This window comes from Vicia villosa, linkage group LG6 (assembly GCF_029867415.1).
Source record: "Vicia villosa cultivar HV-30 ecotype Madison, WI linkage group LG6, Vvil1.0, whole genome shotgun sequence".
NCBI lineage: Eukaryota > Viridiplantae > Streptophyta > Magnoliopsida > Fabales > Fabaceae > Vicia > Vicia villosa.
Window position 1 is genome coordinate 94490365 of NC_081185.1, and position 16748 is coordinate 94507112.

Below are 16748 nucleotides of genomic sequence, written 5' to 3' on the forward strand. Positions count from 1 at the left end.
ACAAGAGGGAAAGGGTGGTATGGGAATTTTACGGATTAAATAGTTTATTATGAATTAAATTAATTAATGAAAAATGTTTTTAATTATTAAAATGAGTAATATTTTACATATTTAAGAACCTAAATTATTTGAAAATGTGTTTGCATGAACTATAAAACAAAGTTTCTTACATTTTGGGATATTAAAGTAAATCTTTATTTTAAGTTGAGTAGTACTATTTGATTATTGCTTTTTGTATAGGAGAGTGTATATTTGGTTTTATTGAAATATGAATTGCTATTAGATTTATTTTTATGAGACTTAGATGGTATGTGGAAAATCATAGAAAGTTACTAAAACTAATTTTAATATGTCAAGCATATAATTTATTTTTGGGTAGATAAGACGTTCAATATGACCAACTAAATTTATAATTCAATCGGACCCATAATTTCGATCGAAAGGAGGCTGAAACCATTTGATATTAGAATTGACTCCCGAACTAGACTATACTGATAGTGAAAGTAAAAGCAAATTCATAGTTCAATTCAACAAACAAGTTCATAGTTCAATCCAACAAGAGTGTTTAATTCTTTAACCAACTGCCGAACCTTCATTTCTAGCTACCGCACTGGAGCATGACCTTACTTTTCATTTCGATTGTTGATCTACATCCAACAATCACTCAATCACTCATCACTCGTATTCTAGGTCGGGTCAACAATGAAATGTTCTAATAGTCTCATTTAGTCTCATTTATATAAGTGTAACCATGACTCACATTTATGGTATTCTTTACACACACTTGGAAAGTTTCATCTCCTTCAAACACTAACTTGAGTGCTAGATTGTTAACCATATAGATATCCCATATTATCAAATAACCATAAATGTCATGTCGAAACATCATTAGGGTGGTTGTCTCGGCCTTTCATCTATTTAAGTTCCACTAGAGAATAGTAATGTCATTTGTGGATATTATCTATAATTATCTCGAATTCTTTATCAAAATTCTCTAGTTTCTACTGTTGTACCAACACAATGGTCTTAACCGTTTCGATAACCATAATTGTTTCATAATTATGTCTTCTACTGTTCGATAACCATAATTGTTTCATAATTATGTCTTCTACTGTCTTCTCTGATCCAAAATAACTGTCATCAATTCACTTCACACAAATTCTTGTTTCAAATTATTATTATTATTTTTCTAAAATCTTGTTTTAGGATGAAGTGGCCGAGTTAAGTTCCTCTCCATTTCTCAAAAAAAATGGAGAGTTCAATTACTAAGCTTTTTGATTTATAAATACATTTATTATTGTAATTTGTGACATGTATATGTATAATTTAACATTTATATAGTGTAAACCTTAGTAATAGACCATGCAATTTTCTAGAAAATGGAGAGGATTTGATCCGGAAGTGGCCGTTGTTCCGCAAGTATAATTGTAAGGAAAATTTTTCAATTCATCTCTTATGTAAAATTCTGAAGGAAAAAAAATGCATTCTTGAAAATATCTTTTTGATATTTCTAAATTTCAGAAGTGGATTACATTTTTTTTCATTTTTATTGAAACTAGTTTAAAAACTCTACAAATTATAGATTGTGTGAATAAAAGTGTGTTTAAGTTCAAATATTACTTTACAGAAAATGTAAAACATATAATATAAAGCCAACAATTCATAATATTTTTTTTGTGTAGTTTTCACAACTTAGATCCAGAATAACTGTCATCAATTCAATTAACACAAGTAGAAAGAAACAAAAGCCCCAAATGTTAACCTAAAAAACTAAACGACACTAAACAAATTAAAACGGCAGAGAACAGAGGAATCACCCTCATCATCATCATCATTCAATAACCTGGTTAGAGTATAAACGACGCCCAATCTCAAACGAAATATACGCATCAACGGCAGCATACTTAACCTGATCAACATTAAGCCACGGATTATCCCACCTACTCCTCGTAATCCTCTGCGGCTTCTCAACAATCTTCCCAAGAATCCGTTCCGCCAGTTTCTTGATCCCAAACATCAGCATCGCCCGATCTTGCAGCACTTCGGCGGCAAGGTTTCGCAAATCGACGTAGTTTCCTACGGAGATGTTGTAATCTTCGATAAGCTTCTCGACGTCGTTTTCGATTCCGACGCCGACGAATCTGTTGTTAGGGTTAGCCATGAAGGTTAGGAGCGAGGTGGGGATGTGAGGGGAGTGGATGATTTGAAAAACGAGGCAGCGGTTGTTGACGCAGAGCTGGAGTGTGGCGGCGGGGTTTGATTGGCCGCGTTGGGAGTTTGGGCGCCACTCGATGTCGAGGCCGATGGTGGTGGGGGAAGGGAGGGAGCGGGAGAGATCTTGGGTTTCGAGGATCCAGGATTCGACATGGGAAGGGGAGGAGGTGAGGAGGGTTTGGATGGTGACGGCGGAATCGACAGTGATGGCGTAGGTGTTGTGGGTATCGTAAGGGAGGTAGTGGTCGACTATGGTGATGGCGAGGGGGGTTGGAAGTGGTGTGGGATCGGCGATGATGCTACGCATGCTTACGTGGCGGCCGGTATGGTCTACGATGGAAATCGGCATAGTGAGGGTTGGTTTTTCGGTGAAGAGGGAAGGTGGAATTTGAATGATGAGTGATGGTGGGGAGAAAGAAAGAATATAGTGAGTGGAGGAAATCACGGAAGTGGGGATTGTGTACGCTTTTAAAGTTACTGAATCTTTGTATTTGATTTGTTGAATTTTCTTTTTGATAAATAAATTAAAATTGCTAAATAATATAGTTATTTATAAACTAAAAAAAAGGCGTTATTTGAAAATTAAAAAAGAAATTAATACTAAAATATATTTAGGGACGGCCACATCTTTGAACGTGTTGGCCATCAATTTTTGTATTTTAAGAACTCGGTAGGCCATTTTACTCCCATTTGATTCTTAAGGGTGATGATGTGCTCATGTGGATTGATTTTGTCGTCATAAGTGGCGAGCAATGGTGCCCGGAAGTTTTCAAGAACGACATCTTCCCAAATCTCCTGAGACAAGGGCTGGGCCTCTAGAGGCTCGTCCTCCGGAGGAGGATCAGCCTGAGATTGGAATTGTAGGTGGTGTACGTTGTCTATAGCATGTCATTTTGCTGGCGCAATTCATCAATCTTGGCTAAGGGTGGTAAAACAGGTCCGGCCCGCGGGCAAAGCCCGTTTTACCCGCACTTTTTCGCGGGGCGGGGGGAGGTTTTAGGCCCGCTCCCTTTAGTATGCCCGCCCCGCCCCGTTTTTTTGTGGGCTTTTGCGGGCATGAGCTTTTTCATACAATTTTACTATTTTTAGGCCTAAAAGATTCAATGCCCGCAAGCTTTTCCCGCCCCGCCCTCGCTTTTTTGCGGGGCGGGGCAAGGTTTTAGACCCGCACTCTCTAATATGCCCGTCCCGCCCCATTTTTTCGCGGGCTTTTGCGGGGCGGGCCTAAACGGGACGGGCATGCCCGTTTGCCACCCCTAACCTTGGCCAGCATTTGTGTCATGTTTGGTGTCATATCTTCAGACATTGTTCCTGGTTTGTTGAGTGTGGCCTGGGATAAATTTCATCGAGGGCCCAAGGTGGGCGCCAACGTTCTTGTGTAAAAAACTGAGTATGGTGGAGCTTGCCCTTAGAGGTGAGGGAAGTTGCAAATACTTCGATGTTTATGCGTAGCTTTGGGGACTTGGAAGCAGTGTACCATGCACTTTGTTCCAAGAGGAGTGTCTTGCTTATCCCTCTGGCGGGAGCCTCTTTTTATAGCTTACTAGTAGGAAACCCGTGCTATCGCACGGGTCTGGTCGAGGTTTCACATTACATGTATCCAAATATCACTTGTAAAGTTCTTTTATATAAATCAACCATATATATTTAATCAAAATGCATCCCAAAAACATAATAGCAAACAATGAAACAGATAATAATACATCAATTTTTTTTAGCTCTTTAAGTAAAAACAATAAATATATGGATTCATATTACACGTATCAATGACTAAAATATTAAATATGACATCATATTTTAAGTTAGATAACATTAATATGTTTATAACTTATAATCATTTATCAAAATTTAATTCATGTCTTTGGAATATGAAAGATAATATAACTTATTTTGCAGTTCATAAATATTCATTTAATTTCAATTATATACTAATAATATGTATCAACTTTTAAGTATTGATTCATATTTATAATAAATCATACAATTATTTTTATAACTTCAATTTTATAAAACAATAACAAAAGAAATAGTTAAAAGATAGACATTAAAATGATTAGTCAATAACTGTTATCTCATAGATACATTCACATCTACCCGTCAATTATTTTTATAACTTCAAATTTATAAAACAGTAACAAAAGAAATAGTTAAAAGATAGACATTAAAATGATCCGTCAATAACTGGTATCTCATACATACGTTCACATCTACCCGTCAATTCAGATGAGGTAAGAAACCCCAGTTGAATCCAAATGTTTTAATTCTAAAAATTTATTAAACCTATTTAAGATATTAGCTCATTTTTACAAATGTAAAATGTATGACAACTCCCGTCAAATGCTTAAGAAATTAAACATAGTTAGAGAATAAAATTTATTAAACTTATTTCAGATATTAGCTCATTTTTTTCAAATCTAAAATATATGACATTTCCCGTAAAATATTAAAAGTTTCTACGTTTAATGTATACTTAAAATATTTAAAATTAAACAAATAATAAAAATATAAATATTTTAATAGAGTAATTAGATCTTGAATATGTAAAATTATAAAAAAATATAAATTTAAAACCTATGTACTATAAATAATATATTAAATAGAGTATTAAATTTTATATAGGAAAGAGAAAAAACAAAAATCTTTTTGTTTTAAGAATATCGAATAATTATAAGTAGGTAAATAAAATTAAAATAATTTAATATTTATTAATTAGTGTACATATAAGTTGGTAAATAAAAAATCAGATATAAGAATAACTAAAATCAATTAAAATATTGTATAACAATTTGACATTTATTTATTTATACAATTAAATACATATTTATTAATTTCTTATAAAATTCAAAAATTTAGGTATAAATCTACTAATATATCGAACTTTTAATTTTATTATAAATATATTTTAAATTAAGAATTATGAGAAATTATTTAGTTTTCATTTCAATAATAATAATTTAATTCAATATTATAATTATCATTTAATTGAATTTAAGATTTAAAAAAGTTTAACTTTTGAATGAAAAGCTAAAATAATTGAGTTTCCTATTTATAAATATATTTTAATAAAAAAGATATAATATGAAAATTAAAATTATTTGTTTTATTTATTAATAAACATTTCAAAATAAAACATATTATAAGAACATAAAAAAATATAATTGGTTTAATAAGAAAATTAAAGTTTATAATAACTGATTAGATTTAATAAATTGAATCATATAATATTTTTTAAAATATATTTTATTTAGTTAGATTATTAAGAAATTTAAAAAACATTGGTATTAAATCAAAATGACAATTTGGTTATTATTAATTTGATTTTATAAGCAAATTTGTAAAATGATATAAATAAAATTTTAATTACATCAATCACAAATAATTTATTTTATTTATTATCACTTACTTTAAATTTTATCAACCATATAATTTAAAAAAATAGTGTAAAACTTTTAATAACAGGTTTTAAATAAATAGTTTTCAAACCTATAAATGAAAATTGACTATAATGAATTAATTTAATTATTTTCAAAAGTATTGATTGATAATAAAAGTTGACCTATAATCAAATCAGAAGTATTGATTGACAATAAATTGTTTTCAATTTTTTGTTTTTATTGTTAAAATCATTAAAAAGTTTCTCTTTTTAAATTTTGAATTATGTGATGCATGTATGATAAAACTTTTCAATAATAATAATTTCATTCAATAATATAATTATCATTTAATTGATTTTAAAATTTAAAAAAATTTACCTTTTGAATGAAAAGCTAAAAGGATTGAGTTTCCTATTTATAAATATATTTAATTAAAAAACATATAATATGAAAATTAAAATTATTTGTTTTATTTATTAATAAACATTTCAAAATAAAACATATTATAAGTACATAACAAATATAATTGGTTTAATAAGAAAATTAAAATTTATAATAATTGATTAGATTTAATAAATTGAATCATAGAATTTTTTTAAAATATATTTGATTTAGTTAGATTATAAAGAAATTAAAAAAACATTGGTATTAAATCAAAATGACAATTTGGTTATTATTAATTTGATTTTATAAGCAAATTTTTAAAATGATATAAATAAAATTTCAATTACATCAATCACAAATAATTTATTTTATTTATTATCACTTACTTTAAATTGGATCATCAATATAATTTAAAAAAATAGTATAAAACTTTTAATTACAGGTTTTAAATAAATAGTTTTCAAACCTATAAATAAAAATTGAAAACCTATAAATAAAAATTGACTATAATTAATTAATTTAATTATTTTCAAAAGTATTGATTGACAATAAAAGTTGACCTATAATCAAATCAGAAGTATTGATTGACAATAAATTGTTTTCAATTTTTTGTTTTTAATGTTAAAATCATTAAAAAGTTTTTCGTTTTAAATTTTGAATTATGTGATGCTTGTATGATAAAACTTTTCAATAATAATAATTTCATTCAATATTATAACTATCATTTAATTGAATTTTAGATTTAAAAAAGTTTACCTTTTGAATGAACAGCTAAAAAGATTGAATTTCCTATTTATAAATATATTTAAATAAAAAACATATAATATGAAAATTAAAATTATTTGTTTTATTTATTAATAAAGATTTCAAAATAAAACATATTATAAGTACATAAAAAAATATTATTGGTTTAATAAGAAAATTAAATTTATAATAATTTATTAGATTTAATAAATTGAATCACGGAATATTTTTTTAAATATATTTTAGTTAGTTAGATTATTAAGAAATTTAAAAATTACCAATCAAAATGACAATTTGGTTATTATTAATTTGATTTTATAAGCAAATTTGTAAAATGATATAAATAAAATTTCAATTACATCAATCAAAAATAATTTATTTTATTTATTATCACTTACTTTAAATTGGATCAACAATAAAATTTAAAAAAAATAGTGTAAAACTTTTAATTACAGATTTTAAATAAATAGTTTTCAAACATATAAATAAAAATTGAAAACCTATAAATAAAAATTGACTATAATTAATGAATTTAATTATTTTCAAAAGTATTGATTGATAATAAAAGTTGACCTATAATCAAATCAGAAGTATTGATTGACAATAAATTGTTTTCAATTTTTTGTTTTTAATGTTAAAATCATTAAAAAGTTTCTCGTTTTAAATTTTGAATTATGTGATGCATGTACGATAAAGCTTTTCTTTATATTGAAATTTAAAAAAAAAAACTGTGAGTTAAATATGTGATATTAAGTCTGACCTTTAACAAATATTTCATGTTTAAAAAAATGCGTAATATATTGTAATGAATTATCAAACGCTAAAATTATTTATATTTATATATTATGGGCGGAACGATCAAATTTTGATTGAAAACAATTACACTGTAGTTTTAATAAAGCTTTGAGAGGATGTTTTGAAATAAATAAATAATAGACAAACATAATGCAGCCAGGCTGAAAATAATATTGATTCAATGAAAATGTCAACCTCTTCCTGCACAACAACCTAGTATTCATATGAACCATTATCTAAAATCACCAAAGAAAAGAAGAAGTTGTTGCTGCGATTCTTCTGTTGGCTATGCAGCCTCCTATTGATTCTAATCATCAGGATCGCCATCGCTATCGCAATCGGAATCCTCTTCCTCACCTTCTATCCAAAATACTCTGTCAACGAACTGCATATCACGCTGTTCAATCTCTCAAGCAACAATAGCTTATCAACCACATTCAACTTATCAATCACTGCAAGAAATCCAAACAAAAAGATCAGAATCGATTATCGTGGTGGAATTCATATAAGTGCTTGGTACACAGATACAAAACTATATCAAGGATCATTACCTAAATTCTATCAAGGTCACAAGAATGTTAATGTTCTTAGTATACCTTTGACTGGAGAGACACATAATGCAACATGTTTGAGAGATTCTTTGCAACAACAGTTTCAGCAAGGATCTAACTCAAAAATAGGATCAGGGATCATTAAATTAGTGTAGCATTCACCAATTGTTCTGAGGAGACTATTTAGCGTCTTCCGAAAAAGAGCTAGCCATTTTCTAGCCGAACCATTTTATTCTGTTCCTAAAACATTTCTAGCATTGAAAGGTACAATTTCTTGAAACATGAGGGAAGTATAATGTAAATCATTTCATATTATGACCATTATCACATTTAGTTTACAAAATCAGAAACTTACCCAAGAACATACATATCGGCAGTATGAGGCATATGAGCCAATTCTTCAAGATTCAAACAACTCGGAGAAGATCTTCCAACATCAACTTGGCTAACTCTCAGTATCAAAATCAGGATCGTTGACTGCATAAAATAGCAATATAAATAAATGAAATTATTTTCAATAACACTATACAACTTGATCAAACGCCTAATATTGAAATTGAAAAATGATAAATAAGCAAATAGAAATCAGAACCATATAATAACTCTGAACGCCAGCTTAGCTAATACAACATTTTAAATCAGGAATAACAGAGAATAGTTGTTTGATCAAATTGCACTGCTACAATGATACCATGCTGCATTTATTTTCTTCTGCAAATTTGTTGTACCCATTGGTGATGGATGCTGCATTTATTTTCTTCTGCAAATTTGTTGTTAGTAAAAATTGAAGGTTGGAGAGGCAGATGCTTCGTGGTATTGAAATGAAGAGGTATTTCTCTCTTTTGTAACGATGCACTTCGTAAAATGGATCAAAGAGATATGGGAAGGTGTGTTTATGGTTATTGAGTAGTGGCTTTTCATGTTCCATGGCTATGCATTTTCAATAAATGTGTAAAAGAGAAAGTGAGAATCAAAACTTAGAAACGTATAGAAAAATGAAAGGGTGCAAATAATTGATTTTTTGGGTAGTGGAGGAATTGATGTTTTCAAAGTAATAAAACTTATCCATTCAATGATGAAATAATTATTAGGGTATAACCATAAGTATTACATATTTTAACGTGTAGATTTGAAGAAATAAATAAACCAATTAGGAAAAATAAAAAACTAACAAAAAAAATAAGAGACTGCCACATCAGCAACAATAAATGCCAAATCAATATTATTGTGTTATTTTGACAAAAGACTTTTATACCCGTGGAATAAGAAAAGTTTCAGTACATTTATAAGAGGGCTTTTACTGGAATTTCCAAGTACTATTACTTTTATATATTAATAATAGATTTTGACCTTCAGAACCTCATCAAAGAGGTGCCTTTTGGCCTTCTATCGTTACAGGCGTTGGCTTTATCATTAATGCGAGATTCATTGATGACACATTCAATCATAAGTTACAATCGGCTTGACCGTAACTGCTAGGCGTTACTTCTGGGTTGTACCATGACCCTTCATATGCCTCTAGGACACGGCCTATGCTGGTGCTTGACGATACCTGCTGGTCGACTAGGGTACTCGGCTTATATTGTGGACAATACTCGGCTTAGGTACTCAAATGCCTACCTACACAGTATTCGACTCAGGCCGCGGCTTTATAAGAATCTCAAGTATGGAACAAGCCCCCCGAGTATGAGTCCTTGTTTGTCAAGAAGATGTACTCGGATGAAGTTCTCGGATTCTTTTATAGTCGTTGCAACGTGTCAGTGTGAATGGAAGGTTGTGTGTCTCGCGGGTTTTTAGGCACTAGCAATGATGGCTTTTATGGGGAGCAAGCTTAAATAGACAACTATTCAACTAGCCCTCATCATTGCCTTTAAACCCTGTATAAACCCTTGCTTTTGACACTATCTTCCTTCATCACTCTCCGCAAGCAATTTCTTCACCAAAACGCTCTCTCCTCCCCCGATTCTCAAGTTTTCAACAAGTACTCAACCTCAGGTATTCCCCCTTTTCCTTCCTTTAATCTCTTAGTTTTTTTTCCAAAATAGGCGTTTTAGAAATATGGTAGGCATGGGTGAGTACCACAAAATGTTTGGCATTCCCAATCCCACCAACTCCACCAAGAGGAAAGAGTTATGGGATTTGTTTTGAGAGACATGAAGGAGAGTTTAGGCAGAGAATAAATGAATCAACTCTTAAATAAGGGTTATAATGATTCTGATTCCTCTTTCTCTTCTTCATTAGGTTCTATAGAGTTTATCATGCAGACTACCGCCCCTTTTGACGATGAGGTTATGAGCTACTACATAAGCTCTTTTGACAAAGTAGAGATTGCAAAGCTTCGTTCCCTTAGAGGTATAACCTCGACCGGGGATGAAAACGATGTCACATTGGAACCTTGTCGACCAGGAGAGAGAGATTTTACCCTACGTCCTCCGAGTTCTAAGGACGACTTGTTCTACTTTTATCCGAGTGTGATAAAGACCTTTTATGTGAAGATCCCCTTCACGGATTTTGAAGTTGACATCCTTAAAACTGTGAATGTGGCACCCTCACAACTTCATCCCAATAGTTTGGGATTTATAAAGGCCTTTCAAAGGGTTTGCGAGGCTATCTCGATTGTACCCACGATAGGCTTGTTTTTCTCCTTTTTTGAAGTAAAGGGCTTAGAGAAAAGCAGTTGGATCCAGATAATCGACATCCCTTCCAGAAGCTTTCTGATAGCTTTCACCAGCAATTACAAGACTATAAGGGTAAGTTCGTGAGGGTGAAAGGCAGTCTGACTTGTCCACAAGTTCTCTGTGCCGCTGACGGCCATGCCTGCTTTCCCCACTATTGGACTACAGACCCGGTCCCTATATGTGGTTTTTCATATAAGAAGCTGAGTGAAGTGGAGCGTAGCTTCCTGAAAGCTCTAGATTCTTTCCGTGTGATGAAAATTAAATCTTTGCTTCCCATTCCCGACTAGGAACTCCTTGCTTTTCTTGGTAATGACCCTTTTATCGGATGTATAGAGATTTTTATCTTTTTATGCATTTATAATCCATGTGACTTTCTTTTATGCAGATAAAATGACTAACTTGTCTCTTACCGAGAAGAGGAAAGTTTTGGCTGCGGCCCGCGCTGCCCGAAGAGGCACTGGTGGACCGTCCAAGAACAAGTCAGATCTCTCCAGCCTAGAGACCCGGACCATGAAGCGTAAAAATATTATCGGCTCGAAAGCTTCGCTAGTGGAACTTCCTGAGCAAGAGATATCTGCTTAGGAAATACTCGAGGAGCTTCCCCAACCTACTCCAAAGAAGGCCCAAATTGTTATGAACGATGACGTCTATAAAAAAGACTTGGACGTTCTTGCCTTGATGCGAGGCCAAGGTGAGAGTAGTGGTGGTAATCTCGGGGAGTTCAGGTTATGGTCAAATGACTTTGATGGAGTCAAATATGCTTATGACCATATGAATCTTGACGGAGATGTCCAAAGAGCTAAATAGGTGGGTCCTTAATAACTCTTCCAGAACCTCAGCTCCTATCTCATGAGGAGTATGGTCCTGGTCCGAGGTCTCTTTGAATTTTGGGATGATTACGTAAAGAAAACCCGTGATATGGAGAAAGACCATAAGCTCCAGTCGGACAAGATATTCAAGCTGGAAAAAAGCTTGAAGGACGCGGAGGATAAAGCTTCTAGTTTAGAGAAGGACCTTGTTGAGCTGAAGACTCAAAAGGAATCTTCTAATTCCAAGTTCAATAATACTATTGCCGACCTGAATGAACACTTAAAGCCGGTGATAGATTCTAATGAGTACTTGAGGGAATCTTTGAGGAAGTCGCAGATTGAAGTGCTAACAGTTGGTGATGAGGCCTTTCACAAAGCTAAGGAGCAAGTTTTGTGCCTATATCCTGAAGTGGATTTGTCTGAGGTAGACTTCTTTAAGGTGGTGCAGGATGGCCGCCTCGTGGAGCTACAGGACCCGAAACACACTCCTTCTCCTCCACCCGCCTTGAACAAACCCGCCAATGATACCGAGCTCAACCAGGAAAATGTTTGATTAAGTTTTAAGTGATTTTATGTTAGTCAGTTGTTATGGATGCAATTATGTAATGTCTTTTGTGGAGTGACTATGTCCTCCTTTTGAATTCGCCCGTATGTATTCCAAACATGGCCCTTCTGAGGCTTTTTGATTTCATGCCTTTATGGATCTTTTGCCAATTCATTTGTCTTACAAATTTATTTATAGTTAACATTGTATTTGAGTAGGTAGCCATAGGCCGGTCTGAGATTGGATTTACGCACGCATTGTTTTCCATAAATTTTAGACATTTAATGTACTTTGATACTACCTATGCTAAAATCAACTCCCATTTTTATTATAAAAGGGAAAGTTAGGGTTCTTTTGTTTCATAGGTCTCTCTTTCTCTTTCAGTGGCTGTTACCCTAGGATTTCGACTTATTAATAAATGGGCAACTAGGGCCCAAAATTGGCAATTGGGCCTCAAATTGGTAAGAAGGCCCTAAATTGGTAATTGGGCCTCGAGTTAATATCTCCATTGCCATTTGGGTCGAAGTAGTTCGACTAAATAACGCTTAGCAGTCGAAGCTGTTCGACTAGGAAGATCATCTGAGGTTTCAACGTTCGACCAGACCAAAAGGATGCGAAGACTTAAGGATTTTTGGCTGCAGAAACTGAAGTGGAAGTCGAGAGGCATTAGAAGTTAAGAGGCAGTTCCAGGCAGTTTTCTGGCAGTTCTCACAGGACGCGTGGAAGTCTCACAATTGAAGATCTTGAATGTCGAAGACATGTGTTGACTGACAATCAGTCGACCGTTAGTAGTAGTTATTTTATTTTTTCTATTTAAGCAAGTTTCATAGGAATAGTTAGGGGTCCGCATTTTCTACATAAACACAAGTAAACTCAAACCTCTGCGCAATAATGAGTAACGAGTGCAACTTTGGAATGTACGTATGCGTACCAATTTAATTAATGCAATCATTTTACATTACATTTTATCTTTCAGTGCACATTTACTGCCTTTTTATTGCTTTGGTTTACTTTAAAGCCTTTAATTTCAGTGTTTACTTTTACGTTAAAGTCACTATTTGCATTTAATACAAACCAGATACATATAATATAACAAAATAAAGCAATCAGTCCTGGAGTATTCTAGTTGACTCCGCAAAAGTAACCTTTAAAAAGGAAACTAGCGCTTGTTTACCAGTTTTCTGGGTAAACAAATTGGCACGCCCAGTGGGACTCGTCGATTGTTATTTATTTTTCGTTATGTATAATAGTTATGAATGATATTAAGAAGTGGTCGGAAATTAACTAACATGGCTGAAGTTAATACAAATAATTCTGATCTTTCTGGAAATCAAGGAGGTGTTCTGACCGGAGCAACACCACAAAATGCCGCAGATTCATCCCCAGTTGGAGCAACGAATACTGGTGGATCGACGGCAGCAATAATGGTATCATCACCAACGAATGTACGGTCATCATTTAACCCGTTACGACCGCCATTTCATGGAATGCTACCTCCACCAGGTTTTAACCCTCAGTTTGGGATGCCCACGTCTATGATGCAAGGTTTGCACACAAATCCTTCATTATATTCTGACAGCATGAAGGCTACAAGCACATCAAATCTGGGGGGTCGACCCATAAGCATAGGATATAATCACCAGACTTTACCATCTTTAAGTACCACGTCAATGTTGTCAATTCGACAATAAATGGACGAAAGTAATCATGAAATGGTGAATGCCCTTACTCAACAAATGGGAACTGTTTTTACTCCCATGATAAATAACACGAATCAAAGTTATGAAATATTGGCTGGACAGATGGCCAGAATTGCAGATTTCTTTAGAGCGCCCCCACAACCAAACCTGTCGACTGTTCAAGGGTCGAACACGAGAGGGGCCGAACCTTTAGGACAAGGAGATCAAATTGAGCAGGAGATACCTAGAATAGTACAAAGGCATCAAGATGCTGACCATGTTCTTAGGAACATCCAGCAGGATGTCAATGTTGGACACAATAATATCTCTAATGTAGTCGAACAAATTTTAGTCCAGAATGGGATAAATGTAGGTTTGCATAGACCAAATTTCGTTTCCCCGTTGTCAGAATATGTAAGGCAAACAGAATTGCCCAGGGGTTGGAAAGTTCCAAAATTCACCAAATTTTCTAGTGAGACTGGCGAGTCGACAGTTGAACATATTGCTAGGTTCCAGACAGAGGCTGGAGAAATAGCAAACAATGAAAATCTAAAAATGAAGTATTTTCCAAGTTCTTTAACGAAAAATGCATTTACTTGGTTCACGACATTAGCTCCCCAATCTTTGTTCTCATGGAACCAATTAGAACGATTGTTCCATGAACAATTTTATATGGGACAGTCGAAAATTAGTTTGAAAGAATTAGCTGGAGTTAGGCGAAAGGGTACAGAACCAGTCGATGACTATCTAAACCGTTTTAGGTTACTAAAAGCTAGATGTTTTACACAAATTCCTGAACATGAGTTAGTCGAAATGGCTGCAGGTGGGTTAGATTATTCTATCAGGAAGAAGTTAGACACCCAACATTTGAGAGATATGGCACAACTGGCAGACAGAGTACGCCAGGTCGAAAGGCTAAAGGCGGAAAAGGCTAGGGCTAGTAAATATCATAAGAAAGAGAAAATAGCTTATGTTACTACAAGTGAGTTCGACTCTAATAGCGACGATGAATACGAAGAGGGAGAGGTTAACGTGGCTGAATTAAAGCCAGGGCCACCATATATTTGTAAATTGCTTAAACCTTCAAAAGATAAAAGTCTGGTCGAAAGTAAAAATGAAAAATTTTCTAGTAAAACGTATTCATTCGATATAACGAAATGTGATGAAATATTTGATTTGTTGGTTTCTGACGGAAAAATCATGATACCCCCAGGACTAAAAAATCCTCCTCTTGAACAAAAGAAAAAAAGAGGATTTTGTCAATTTCATAATTTCTTGGGTCATAAAACTTCTCAATGTGTCATTTTCAGGGATTTGGTGCAAAAGGATTTAAAAGAAGGAAGGTTACAGTTTGGAGAAAAGCCAAAGTCATCAATGCAAGTTGATACTGATCCTTTGCAAGTCGAAGAGGCTCACTATACTGAGCTTGCTGATGTGATGATGGTCGAAGCTACTGATGGTTTCGTTAGAAAACAAAACGGTGCTACTGATGGCAAAGTTTTGAACATGGTTTATCCTGAACCAAAAGAAAGTCTTTTGAAATTCCTGGAGAGATGCCACAATAACAACTCTCAAGTTGGATTATGTCCAAGGTGTGATGCTGTTTTCAACGTTGATGCTGCAAATAAAGTGAGGTTCGACCCTCGTCGAGGCAAGAATCGTCAATTCATGTATACAGGAGAAAACAGTGGTCGAAGGGATGGAGAATACAGGAAGATGTTTGAAAAGCGAAGGACTTTCCGTCCCAAAACGGATGTCCCTGAAGACAAATGGGTGAGACCCATTAACTTCAAAGGTAAACGTCCAGAATGGCAGATACAGGGCGATGGAACCAATGCTGAAGGTTCTTGGACGAATAATGGATCGAAAAGAAAGGATTACATATCTCCAAACTACAAAGGAAATAACCCCATGACTCGAACGCAATGGAGGCGTTACCAAAGAAGCCACAAGAATGGACAAGAGGGTTCGAAAATGGTGCAGGCAGGATTTTCTCACTATCAGTCAAAACCCTTTCATAGGAAGTTGAATGAGGAGCGGGCTAAAATAGCAAATGAAAGATTAGCTGCTGGGATGATCCTAGGAAAGAAATTGATCAAAGAATTGGTTGACGACGATGCTCCAATCCTCAATACAGAAAAAGAGCCTGAGTATTCTCCATTGTCGGACGAAGAGGTCGATGATAACTTTGACATAGAGTCAGATGAATTGCTAATCGACTGTGGGATTGTCTCTGTACTCCCGGCTGAGTTCGACAGAATCTCTGAGGTATCTGAGAACGAAGATGATTTTCTTCCTGACGAGATTGTGGAAGAAACACCTGTTTGTTACTATGTGATGGGAAAAGGAGTGGTAGAAGAACAAAAAGCTGTGTTTGAGAGGCCAGGTCGAGGAATGATGTATCATTTGAAGCCCCTATTCATAAGGGCAAAAGTGGATGGAGTGCCTATAAACAAAGTGTTTGTCGATGGTGGAGCTGCAGTAAACTTAATGCCTTATTCCTCACTACAAAAAGTAGGAAAGACTGATAAAGACTTAAGACCCCATAATATGGTACTGTCTAATTATGAGGGTAAGACAAGTGGAATACTTGGAGTAATTCAAGTGAAACTAGCTGTTGGTTCGTTTGTTAGGTCGACCGTATTCATGGTGATCGCATCTCAGGCAAATTTTAAACTGCTGTTGGGTCGGGAATGGATCTATGGGATTGGAGCAGTTCCTTCCACCTTACATCAGCGTGTGGCCATTTGGAGGTCAGATGGTATAGTGGAGAATATTGAAGCTGACCAAAGTTATTACAACTGAAAGCGGTCGCAGACATTTCGACCAGCATTTGGCAAATGTAGCTCCTTGCTATAAAGCAGAAGATGTATATCCTTCTGATGAAAGCGTGTCTAAGTATCTGAACTTAGATCCAAATTATGGTTTCATTTGGAATAAAGAAGATCCTAATGAACCATTGAACCATGAAAGTCC

At 34.0% G+C, this 16748-nt stretch overlaps 1 protein-coding gene across 1 annotated transcript; it reads right to left on the reverse strand.

The window, feature by feature from the left end:
* Nucleotides 1–1640: 1640 nt before the first annotated feature.
* Nucleotides 1641–2685, reverse strand: LOC131611898 (3'-5' exonuclease-like). The gene has a single exon (XM_058883733.1). It carries the CDS (start codon nt 2561–2563, stop codon nt 1832–1834), a length of 732 nt encoding a protein of 243 aa, XP_058739716.1. The 5' UTR covers nt 2564–2685; the 3' UTR covers nt 1641–1831.
* Nucleotides 2686–16748: the final 14063 nt, after the last annotated feature.

Coding starts and splice junctions, on each gene's coding strand:
- LOC131611898 (XM_058883733.1), bottom strand. CDS start 2,563: ATGCCGATTTCCATCGTAGACCATACCGGCCGCCACGTAAGCATGCGT.